This window comes from Oratosquilla oratoria, chromosome 14 (assembly GCF_046742065.1).
Source record: "Oratosquilla oratoria isolate Oo_2021 chromosome 14, ASM4674206v1, whole genome shotgun sequence".
Classification (NCBI taxonomy): Eukaryota; Metazoa; Arthropoda; class Malacostraca; order Stomatopoda; family Squillidae; genus Oratosquilla; species Oratosquilla oratoria.
In genome coordinates this window covers 19101663-19113538 of record NC_134790.1, presented here as the reverse complement: position 1 = coordinate 19113538, position 11876 = coordinate 19101663, and the positions used below count along the sequence as shown (strand labels likewise).

At 41.0% G+C, this 11876-nt stretch overlaps 1 protein-coding gene across 4 annotated transcripts in view; it reads left to right on the top strand.

Annotated features, from left to right (window-relative positions):
* The window catches only part of LOC143032774 (uncharacterized), a 26307-nt gene extending 14903 nt beyond the window's left edge, over positions 1 to 11404 (top strand). For all 4 annotated transcript variants that reach the window (XM_076197794.1, XM_076197791.1, XM_076197793.1 and 1 more), the window contains exons 4-8: positions 1222 to 1395; positions 1573 to 1683; positions 4284 to 4438; positions 6185 to 6362; positions 7798 to 11404. In XM_076197794.1, coding sequence (XP_076053909.1) covers positions 1222 to 1395; positions 1573 to 1683; positions 4284 to 4438; positions 6185 to 6362; positions 7798 to 7944 — 765 coding nt within the window. In that variant the 3' untranslated portion in view covers positions 7945 to 11404. The remainder of the gene's footprint in view (positions 1 to 1221; positions 1396 to 1572; positions 1684 to 4283; positions 4439 to 6184; positions 6363 to 7797) is intronic.
* Positions 11405 to 11876: the final 472 nt, after the last annotated feature.

The window sequence follows — 11876 nt, the reverse complement described above, 5'->3', positions numbered from 1 at the left end:
AACCCCCACCATACTTCTCAGACACCTCATCTCAAACACATTCAAACTCCTTCTCTCTTCTTCTCTTATATTCCACGTTTCTGCCCCATACAGTGCTGTTGGCACAATCACTCCTTCATACAGTCTCCTCTTCGCATCCATTCCCAAATGTCTATTCCTCATTACACTCTTTAAACCACCAAGGCATTTACTCGCTTCTCTCAATCTACATTCTACCTCCACCTTCACTCCACCTTTTCCTGCTACACTTGCACCCAAGTATCTAAAACTATCCACTTCCTCCAGTCGCTCTCCCTTAATGTTCACTTCCAGTCTACTGCCACTTTCACCCCTTGTACATCTCATCACCTTACTTTTATCCACATTTATCTTTAGCTTTCTTCTATCACATACTCTCCCAAACTCTGCCACCAGCTTCCTCAATCCCTCCTCTGACCCTGCCACAAGCGCAGTGTCGTCTGCAAACAACAGCTGGCTCACCTCCCACTTTTCTCCATTTTCTTTAACCATCTCCAATCCCTGACCCACTACCCTAGCATTCACCTCTCGCACCACCCCATCCATGTATAAGTTGAACAGCCAGGGCGACATAACGCATCCTTGACGAAGTCCCACCTTTACTTCAAACCACTCACTCTCTCCATTTCTAATCCTGACACATGCTCTACTACTCTCATAAAAACTCTTGACAGCTCCCAAAAGCTTTCCTCCTATCCCATAAATCTGCATAACCTCCCACAGTGCCTTTCTGTCTACCCTATCATAAGCCTTTTCCAGATCCATAAAAGCCCAAAAAACATCCTTCCCCTTTCCTATAGCTTTCTCACATATCTGTCTTACCACAAAGATCTGATCTACACAACCTCTACCCGTCCTAAATCCACACTGTTCCTCACCAATTACTCCTTCTGTTCCTCTCCTAATCTGAATATTGTAAATGTATCCAATTGTGATATATAGGAAAGGAGTCACCCTCATGGTGGTACTGTCTTTCTTTATTGTCAAGCAAACGCAGCTTTAGTTTTATCTATAGTTTTAGATTTTGTCTTCTTTGTGTGGTTTTGAATTTATAAAAGATAGGGATGGAATGGGTGGGAGTGGTTTTTATGCCTTTGTTTTTTTTTTGGCTACCTCCTGTATAAGGGGGAAAAAGCCTTTGGTACATGTATGCTTAGAGTATATTATTGTATGGGTGGCTCATTTACGTCTCTTATTTGACAGATGGCAAAGGCACTCAGTAACGGAGAAAGGCCTATGACTCTCCTTTTCTGTTGGCTCATGTCTAAGGAACGTCACATACGTAAATATGCACAGTTCTACACGGATATGGGCATTGATGTTCTTAAGGTTCGCATTTCTCCAATTGACCTCCTTCGCCCCACCAGAGGGTCACATGTAAGTCTCTATGTGACGAATATTAAAAGTTACAAATGCATGAAATATTAGAAATATGGATACTGTTGACATACTGAAGAACTCTATATGCAGTGATTATTTTTTTTCTATTTTTATTAGAACCATTTGCTGCTGAAATTAAAAAGAAGTCTTTTAATGAGTTTATTTGATTTGCAGATGGTAGCAGACCAGGTGCTAGACTTCTTACATGCCAATCCATCTCATGCACCTTTGCTGGTACATGGTTTCAGTGTGGGAGGTTACGTGTTCACAGAGGTCATGGTCAAGGTAGTATTCCCTGCTTTTATTCTTGTTTATAACACTTGCTGTTGATTTTTAAATCCTCACTGAGTATCTGCCCTTGGCAGTGTAACATTATGTGAACGTTACCTAGACTATGGTGACTAGGGAGTGAATGAAGCTCAAGTGAGATTCTTTGCTATATTATGGTTAGTGCGAGTGTTGACCTAGGCTGGGTCAGGTGGTCAAGCTCCAAGGCTACCCGACTGCAAAGTTGGCCGTGTGGCCTTAGGACGAGCACCGCTGAGTTACAAGCACTGAAGACAACTGCCTATGGAGACCAAAACCTGGCTCCTTATATACACAGCCAGCATACCCTAAAGTAGCAAAGGACCCAACCTCACTGAAACATGGCTCAGCAGGGCCTATGTTGTGCTTTCATGGGGATACAGATGTTTGTAGTACTGGCGTAATATGGACTTAACCTACACGATAGTAGTATAAGGCCGAAGGCCAGCTGTTTCTACACAACATATAAATTCCATGTCTGTCCCATTTCTGCAGTGACGATACTGTAAGCCAACATGTTTCGTAGATCCACATGTGGGGGACTGTTCACCACAGCAGAATGATATTTCGAGTACATACATGTATATAGACACACAATACAAGAATTTAAGAACAAATGAGAACAGCACAAGAATTTAAGAACAAATGAGAACAGCACAAGAATTTAAGAACAAATTAGATATGACAAGATACAGAGACAGAACACCATAAGTGTAGCTCCCCTTCCCATAAGATACAACTAGGTAAATACACATGCCTAACACTTCCTGGGTCCCATCACCTAGTCACCAATTTATCGTACCTATCTATCTATGTCTCATCCCACACCAAATTTTACCAAGCCAAATTGACCAAGTATGTTGTTGGTTGAAAGTGTTTGAATTTTATATAGCCACTGTACATACATACATACATATACCAAAGGCTTTTTCCCCCTACATGGGGGGTAGCCAAAAAGAAAAAGGCATAGAAACCACTCCCACCCATTCCATTTCCTATATATTCCACTCCCCTCCACCCTCCTCCCCCCCTCTTATCTTGGCACCTCCTGGATGATGGGTCATCCCTGCATCCTGTCCACTGCCCTGGGTCAGAAGCAGTGTTGCAAGACACAGCACATCCACAGCAAGGCCACTTCATAAATTCGGTGACCCCCCTCTCCATCCCCCCATGCAGAAAAGGAGAAGACGGGGAGAAATCCCTTTGGGCTACGTCATATTTTTTCTCATACATACTTCCTCACCTCCCATCCCCCACCCATTCCCCCTCATGCATCACAGCATCATCTAAACACAACCCCTCTCCATTTACCCCAATCTTCTGTCCTCTCCTGTCCTTCCTCCACAGACATTCCTCTCTTTTGTAATGCCCCTTTCACCCCATCCATCCATCTCATCCTAAGACGCCCCCTCATGTTCACTCCTTCCACCACTGTAAATTGCCACTGTAAATTATATTATTGAAGGCTAACGATCTTAAGATGTTTGCTGGTTGAACATGTTATAGCATTGCTTCAATGTCATGAGACTCCCCTTCTCAGTGCTTCCTTTTTGAGGACCTTTTGAAGGAAGAAATTGAATGTAGTATGCCTTTATGAGCTCATGCCCCCCCAGCATGTTTACACCACCTCCACTCCTGACCTGTCGCTCAAGTAGTAACACTCTTAAGTTGTTTGGCCAGTGAGCATCCCCACTTGCTTCAAAAATTCCTCTGTAAGGAAGCATCATCTTTGCCTTCTTTAACCACTTCCATACGGTGACGCCTACGTAGGCGTCATGAGGAGCAAGTGGGTACGCGATGATGCCGACGTCGGCGTCTTGATTATATTTATTGTAGTCGTTCCTGCGTAACCTCCATTCTCTCTAAACTGGCTTCATCATATTTTCTATGGTTATCAAAATTCACGGGTGAAAGAGAACGAACGAATGAGCACTGACTTTATTTTTTATAATGCAATTATTATGATGCAACATCGCACGTCGGGCAGCTAATGCTGCCAGACGTGCGATGTGCCCCGGAGTGAAGAGGTTAAGAAGGTAAGTTTATGATATTAGACTGAAAGCCAAAAAAAAATTATTTTAGTTATACTTCCACTACTCTCTTTTCATCATCCCCCTCCCACTCAGTGGGAAATGAGAAACAGCTGTCAGTTGCAGCAACCTGCTGCTGCGAGAGATTCATCTTCCCCTTCATTTGTTTTCAAAACCCATCAACACCCTCGCCACCATCTGGAAGTACAGTTCCGAGAAGCTGACATTCAGCCTCCAGCTTGGGGCCAAACTCACTCTCTTCAGCTTTATTTCCTCCACTTTCTCACAAAAGCAGAGTTGACAAATTGAGATTGCTCCCCTCTAACAGCTACCATAAATCAGCGGCAGGAATCACTCCCACACGAATACAATGCTTATAACAATCCCAATGAGATCTGTTGGAGGGTTTGAGGACTGTTGCCTCCCAATGTAGGACTGTGGGTTTCCAGTTAGTGAAACTCAAAGCACTCACTCACTCACTCACTCTTATTTCCCTTCTTTGTCTTGTCTCACTTCCTCCTGCTCCAAAATGTTCTTTGCTTCTTTCAGGTTGAGAGAGACTTCAAGACCCACGGTCATCTACTGAACAGATTTGTTGGCCAGATATGGGACAGTGGTGTGGATATGGACGGTATTCCTGTAGGCATGCCCCGGGCCCTCACCAACAACAAAGTCCTCCAAGCATCACTCAAAAAATATCTTGAGTAAGTTATTATTATTATTATTTTATTTTTTATTTTATTTTTTATTTATTTATTTTTTTGTCTTTATTAAATTGTTAAATGAACACAAAACTAGAAAAAGGTGATGCGGAAGAAGTATGAGGAGATTGTAAGTGACAGTCTGACAGTGTGAGGTGTAGTATTAGAGCGGTTGGACAGTGGGTGGAGAGGAGTTGATGAAAATAGTAACTGTAACAAGTGTGGAGCAAATAAGGAAATGTGAGGAACATGGAAAGTTCTCACTCTCGTGTATGAGACCTATGGCCTTGAATGATTTGGAAACGGTCATCAGATTGACCCATAACACACATGGAGTAAAGATTGTATTGTTTCACTGCATTGGCGGGGAACAGGAATGACCCTTAATCTCCAAGGAGTAAAGATAGAGGGGCCATCAAATGTGTTTGGGATGGGCAAAGGGTGAGTGTATGTTTTGACTTGGCCAACCCGTTTATAAGGGGAAAGAGCTTTTTGTGATGCATGTATGGAAAAAGCCTTTGGTATATGTATGTATGTATGTATATATGTATGTTATGAGCACTGTAAGAAAATGTATTCTGTGGTTTCATTCTCCAGAGGGGCTAGTGCCTGGTTGATGTCATTGGTCATAGAGTAAGGAAGGGAGAGAGGGTGGAAGGTGTCTTGAGGGTGGTATGGAGAAGTAAAAGAATGTCAATGGAAGCAATGAAAAGAATGAATAAAGCAATAATTGTGCTGACTTATGTGTGGGAGTGGTGAATATGAGAATGAAAAGTGTGTAGAATAACTGGAGCAGAGATGCTGAAGGGCTTTGTATGGAGTTGAGAAATAGATGAAGGAACAGTGCATAAATATACCAAAGGCTTCTTCCCCCTTACAAAGGAGGTAGCCAAAAAACAAAGGCATAAAAACCACTCCCACCCATTCCATCCCCAACATACTCCACTCCCACCCACCCTCCCTCTTATCTTGGCACCTCCTGGATGACGGGTCATTCCTGCATCTTGTCCGCTGCTCTGGGTTAGAAGTAGTGAAGCAATAAAAAGAATGAATTAAGCCATAATTGTGCTGACTTGTGTGTCGGAGTGATGAATATGAGAATGAAAAGTGTGGAGTCGATGGAACAGAGATGCTGAAGGGGTTTGTATGGAGTTAAAAAATAGACAAAGGAACAGTAGAGTTCATAAATGAACTAGGGTTCAGATAGAATTAAGAAGAGTAGAACAGGCCAGCCTGAGGCAGTTTGGTCATATTGTGAGAATGGTTGAGAACAAACTTCCCTCAAGGATTTGTGAATTCTCATGGTGCTAGGAATGAGAGTAAGGGGTAGACCAAAGAAAAGGTTGAGGTGAATAAAGGCATGATAAGTTGTGGTCAAGATGTCAAGGTGAAAGTGGTATTTGATGCAAGAGGAATGTCTGTTCAGCAAAGAGAATTCATTTTTTTTATAGAATTATTCATATCTCGAAGGGATTTCTCCCCGTCTTCTCCTTTTATGCATGGGGGGACGGAGAGGGGGGGTCACCGATTTAATGAAGCGCCCTTGCTGTGGATGTGTTGTGACTTGCGACACTGCCTCTGACCCAGGGCAGTTGACAAGGTGCAGGGATGACCCGTCATCCAGGAGGTGCTAAGATAAGAGGGAGGGTGGAGGGGAGTGGAGTGGAGTGTATTTAGGGATGGAATGGGTGGGAATGATTTTATGCCTTTTTCTTTTTGGTATATGTATGTATTCTTTTCTTTTTACAGGTGGTTCATGGCAGCCAATTACGATGCAGCTACAATACACTATGAGAGAGCCAGCGCAAAGATGCACCAGTGCTTTGTCAATGTGCCAGGCCTTTTCTTGCTCTCGAAGACGGATCCCGTGTCCACGCCAGAAATGAATGCCAAAGTGTACAGAAAATGGGAAGCTAAGGGTATACCAGTAAGTAAACAAATTTTTTTGCATTTGACAATTTAGATTAATCATTCAATCTAGTTTTCCCTTGCAGGAAACTTGTGGTCCCCAGAAAATCAGTCACAGCCGCCAGTTCTAGTTCAGTCCACAAGTCACTCAATGGAGAGATTTTGTTTTGCTGTTTGGAGTGTGAGAGTGAAGGAAATTTAAGTATTAGGTGCTCTGTGTAGATTTCTCCCCATCTTCTCCTTTTCTGCATGAGGGGACGGAGAGGGGAGGGTCGCCGAATTTATGAAGCGGCCTTGCTGTGGATGTGCTGTGTTTTGCGACACTGCTTCTGACCCAGGGCAGTGGACAGGATGCAGGGATGACCCGTCATCCAGGAGGTGCCAAGATATGAGGGAGGGAGGAGGGTGGAGGGGAGTGGAATATGTATGGAATGGAATGGGTGGGAGTGGTTTCTATGCCTTTTTCTTTTTGGCTACCCCCCCGTGTAAGGGGGAAAAAGCCTTTGGTATATGTATGTAGGGGCTCTGTGTTGTGTGTGCTGGTTATATTTTGGGCAATTCGTATCCTTTGCTAGGCCAGTTCTTTGTTGGTAATGCAAGGTGGTGACCTGAACATCATAATGTCTTTGGGAGTGATTAGTCTGCGGAGTTAATTTTTGCTTCTGGTGTGGGCAGCGGACAGGAGACAGATATCCATGAGGAGCTAAGATAAGAGGGAAACAAGGGTGGTGAATGCAAGTTTGAGTAGCTTTGACTTGGATACATACATACATATACCAAGGCCTTTTCCCCCTTTCAAGGGAGGTAGCCAAAAAAGAAAAAGGCATAAAATCATTTCCACCCATTCCATCCCAAAATACACTCCACTCCCCTCCACCCTCCCTCTTATCTTAGCACTTGGATACTGCTCTTAAAAGAGGGAAGAAACCATTGGTATGTAGATATAGATCTTACCTAACTTTGAAATAATTTATGGAGTTAGATAGGACAGTATAGCTTCTATGCTATGGAAAACTGGGAAAACTATCTTGACAGCCTTTACACTAAGATAAAAGGAAATTAAAAAGGTTTTAGGTAGGTGTGGGATGGGAAAGGGATGGGTATATGCCTTGGCTGGCTTTTTGGAATGTGTACATAGAAAGATTGTACTTTGCATGAATTGAGTTGCACAATAATTTCAAGAATGAATCTCATGCAATTCAGGAAGAACTTGTACAGAGAAAGTTGATCTCTTCCATTTGAGGAGTGCAACTAAGATTAACCTGTACTTCTGGGGAAGTAGTACGATGCAATCATGGTTTGGGCAGAAACGAGTGAAAGGAAGGAGATTGGAATGGAAGGAATGAGGATTTTTCTTTCCCATATTAAGCTGCTGCACTTTGTATGAAGTAGCATGAAGTTTAAAGAAAAAGATCTTGTGTATTTTATGACTTTTTATTTGTTTATATTTGCAGGTATTTGTCAAATGCTGGGACCGGTCTCCCCACGTGAGTCACTATCACCGACACCGGCATGAGTATGAGGCCCAGGTCATGGCATTCCTGGAGCGAGTAGGAATGATAGAACCAGCCACGGCCAAGATCAGAGCCGTTTCGTCTTAATATCTCTTTTGCATCTCAGGTTTTCTTTTATGTTTCTGATCTTTGTCCATGTGCAGCCGTATGCTCATTGAAGTATTTAATCCCCCTTAACTCCTCAACTTGTATTAATATTATACCAGCAAAGACATGTATATACACTTAATTATTCAGGAACTGATACATGGCTAGATACCCAACAGACTTTTTAGTCGTAAGGCATTCATAGTTATTTTCATTTTTCTGTCGTGGATATGACTTGTCCAAGTAGTTTTTCATTTGTCATCTGCACAGCATCTTCGTCTTCAACTTTGCTGCACTTTCGCAATCTGACTCTCGAATGTATTGAGATGTTCTGCTTTCTGGCGCATTCATTGTTTCCGGTTTGCATAATACTGAACATCTGATAAACAAAGACATTCCTGTCATGAAGCTGTTGAAATAGGGTAACTTGGAAATTACAGCAACAAAGTGAAATTTTGAATGATACACAGCCTTTTGAATTTAGTTTTAAGTTTAGGTGCACACATAGTTGAGTAGATAGGGTCAACTGAAGTGAGGCCAATATTCTTCCATTTTCAATGCAATATTCTCGTAAATGACAAGGCGATTATATATATTTTTTCCATATAAATTCATGAAGATTCTAGTGAGTTGGGTGGAGTTTGTATGTATGATGACTTGTATGCATTTCTCATGTCCATTTGCAAAATTTTGAGTTTTTCATGTTAAAACAGGTTTGAAGTCTTGCATACGTGTGTGTGTGTGTGTGTGTGTATATATATATATATATATATGTATATATATATATACACACATACATATACACATGCATGCATATGCATACATATACATGTTCATCTTCTTTTTCATCTCTCCATTATATCCGAGACCATGTGTTTGGTGCAAGGTGCAGCTGACACTAGTATGTCTTATTTCCAATTAGGAAGAAGGGTTTTTACATAGTTGGTGATTTAGTGAAGAAAGCACTTAATGGGCATAGATCTTGGAGATATATATATATATATGTATGAGTTTTTTTAACACACTGCTATATGTTGAGGAGCATGATGGCAGAGCATATGAGGATGTGGACACCTGGAGACGAGAACTTGGATAGTTCAAGTCTGCTAGAGTCAGCATTTGGTGACAGGGCATAGTCTTAAATTTCCGACTTCCAGCAGAGGCATTCGTGCCTAGCCATCTCACAGGGCATGGCTGAAATATTAAAAAAAAAAGTACCCAATAGCAAGTAAGAGAAACTGGTCCAGTTTTACTTTATAGGAAGCCTCAGATGTGGTGGAAAGGACCACATAATGATAATTGTATTTGGTATACGCAAAAGTTTCTCTTCTCTATAGCCTTTCTTAATATATTTGTTGAAATGAATAGAAAAGTTCTGAATATGGATTTAGTACGATTTGTAGAGACGGTCAGATCTGGTATGAAGCCGTGTTTAAATTCGTTAATCTTAGTTGGGACTGCAAGTCTTCAGCTGAAGAAACCCAAGGCAACATGTTTATTTTTTTTATGTCTCTTCAATACAGGGAACCCTTTTCCATGCTTGAACAGAGTGTGGCAGTATTCAGATCAAAAACTATAAAGTATGTCACCAGTTTGGAGGTGTTTACAGTATTGAAATATTTATACCTGTTTAGCCAAGAGAAAGAGCCTTTGGTATATGTGTGTATATACATATGCACACACAATCTATGAAGTGTGTTACTGGGCTGGGGGATTTCTTCTTTGACCAGGAGATGCTTTTTTTTTTGGGGGGGTTTTGTGAAACGCTCTTATTCAGTGGAATGTCAGACTTGTGGGGAAATTAGTTCTCCTGGGTGATAGAGATCGTATTTTGTCATGAGTTGCCCCTTACCTGAATGAAATCATATAGTTTCCCAGTACATGATATTTAGATAATAGTCGAAGTTGTATAATAATTGTTGTAAAACTGAAATTTTTTGAGCATTAAAGAATGTTAACCAATATGTGAGATAGCTGAGCATTGATTATTAGTGGTGAGATTATTTCAACAAAGTATAAGAAGAGAAGCATCTTAGGAACTGTGCATATCCATTAGTTTGTGTAGTTTTAAGATCTGAATATTGGAGGGAACTTTGAAAATTTTAGAAGAAAACTATAGTTTTAGTTTCTGGACAATTTGTTAATAATCTTTAGAAATACATATATTGAAAAGGAGTTCAGAACAGTTATGTCCTTAAAAAGGAAAATTGGGCTTGAGTGATTTAATATCATGGCATGTACCAGATTTGTACATGTGGCTGGATGTAAAAACTGACAAATTATTAGCGACAAAATATGTACATCTGGCTATAGACACATGCACGAGACTATTTATTTTTATTACTACAGTGAAAGTATTAGTACTAGTCATTCATTTTGCAGTGAAATCTACATTGTAATTTATCATGCAAGTTTAAATTCACAGGACATGACCTGTTTTGAATTGTATCTACCTAATGCATAAGTTGACTTGCATAGTGAGCTGCCATTGCAGGAGAGGGGTAGCGTAACAACACGCATTTTTAGTAATGTTAATGAATGGACTGACAGTGAGTGAAGCAAGGTTTTGTATATTTTTCTCTTTATCTTTGAATCTTATAAACACTGTCTGTGATTGTATGCAATTCCTAACATAACTAGGATTTATCTTTCAGTTACAAGCAAACAAGACAGTATTTTATCCACCTAAAACTTGTTAAACGGAGATTATATATATAGTATATGCATGCAAATAAGTGACTTCACATAAGGAACCAAGGTGGATGCTGTGATCCTGCAGAAAGCTCTAGAAAAGTTTAGATAATAGGAATGGGGGATAGTGCATAATAGAGGGCAGTGGGAGAAAAGTGATGTCCTCGGGCACCTTTGAAGTTGTAACAAGCCGTATTTCTTGAACAACAGGAAGTTCTGCCTACGCTCTAGATTCGGTAGAGTTTGTGTACCCAGTTTCTGTTGGTGAACGGCAAGATTTATGGTTATCAGGTGTGCCGTCTTCCACTGGGATCCCTTTATTCTTTCAAATATTTTTAGTCATTTATTTGTTACAACAGAAAAATGTTTGCTAGTTATACCCTACATTAATTATCTAGAGATTCAGGCCTGAAATTCAAGAAATCAAAAAGAATACTTTTAGAGCTTCTAGACCAATTGGAATGTGAAGATGGGGAGGAATGATCTGTATGTAAGAATACAGTTTGCATTTAGTGTAACTGTAAAGGAGTTGTTTTGGACTGAATCTTGAGCATTATTTGATGTCAGTTCCTTGAGGGTTTACCAGAGGTGAAAATGTGATCTAATTACATAGACAGCATGTTTCAGTTTGTAGGGTTAAATTATACTCCTTGTTAGCCAGAGTTTTGTATATATTGACATATATACACTTGTAATATTTTGATTAGGGTGAGCAAGTCATGACCTTTCTCAGTTGTAAAAATTTTTGAAATACAGCAACACCAAGCTATTGTGATATCTTTCATCCTTTGCATGAAAATGGAGGGGTTGATTGTGTTTCTGTTGGGAGACTGAAATGGGAGGAGTTGGTGGTCTCTGGCCGTGTCTTACTGCATTGCCTCTGACTTGAGCAAGTGTGGCAGAGGTCAGGGATGACCCTCCAGCCAAAGAGCCTTAACCCCTTGAGTACCGGATGTATGTTTTGTGACACCTGCGTGTTATGGCTGAGTGCACCCGCCAGGAACCGAGCGTACTCCCTGTGACACGCATGTGTCACAGTTATAAACTGTGTGTATTTAGGGCTCTCAAGGCCTCGGTTTCTGGGTTATTTCTACCCACGTGGTGGCAAGTGTCTGTGTTTACAAACATAAGGCTCCAGCCATTCATGGGACGGTTTGAAACATTTGTTTACGTAAGGTTGACGGGTCGGTAACGAAGGGGTTAAGTGCTGCCCAGGGGAAAGTTCTTGGTGACACCCCCAT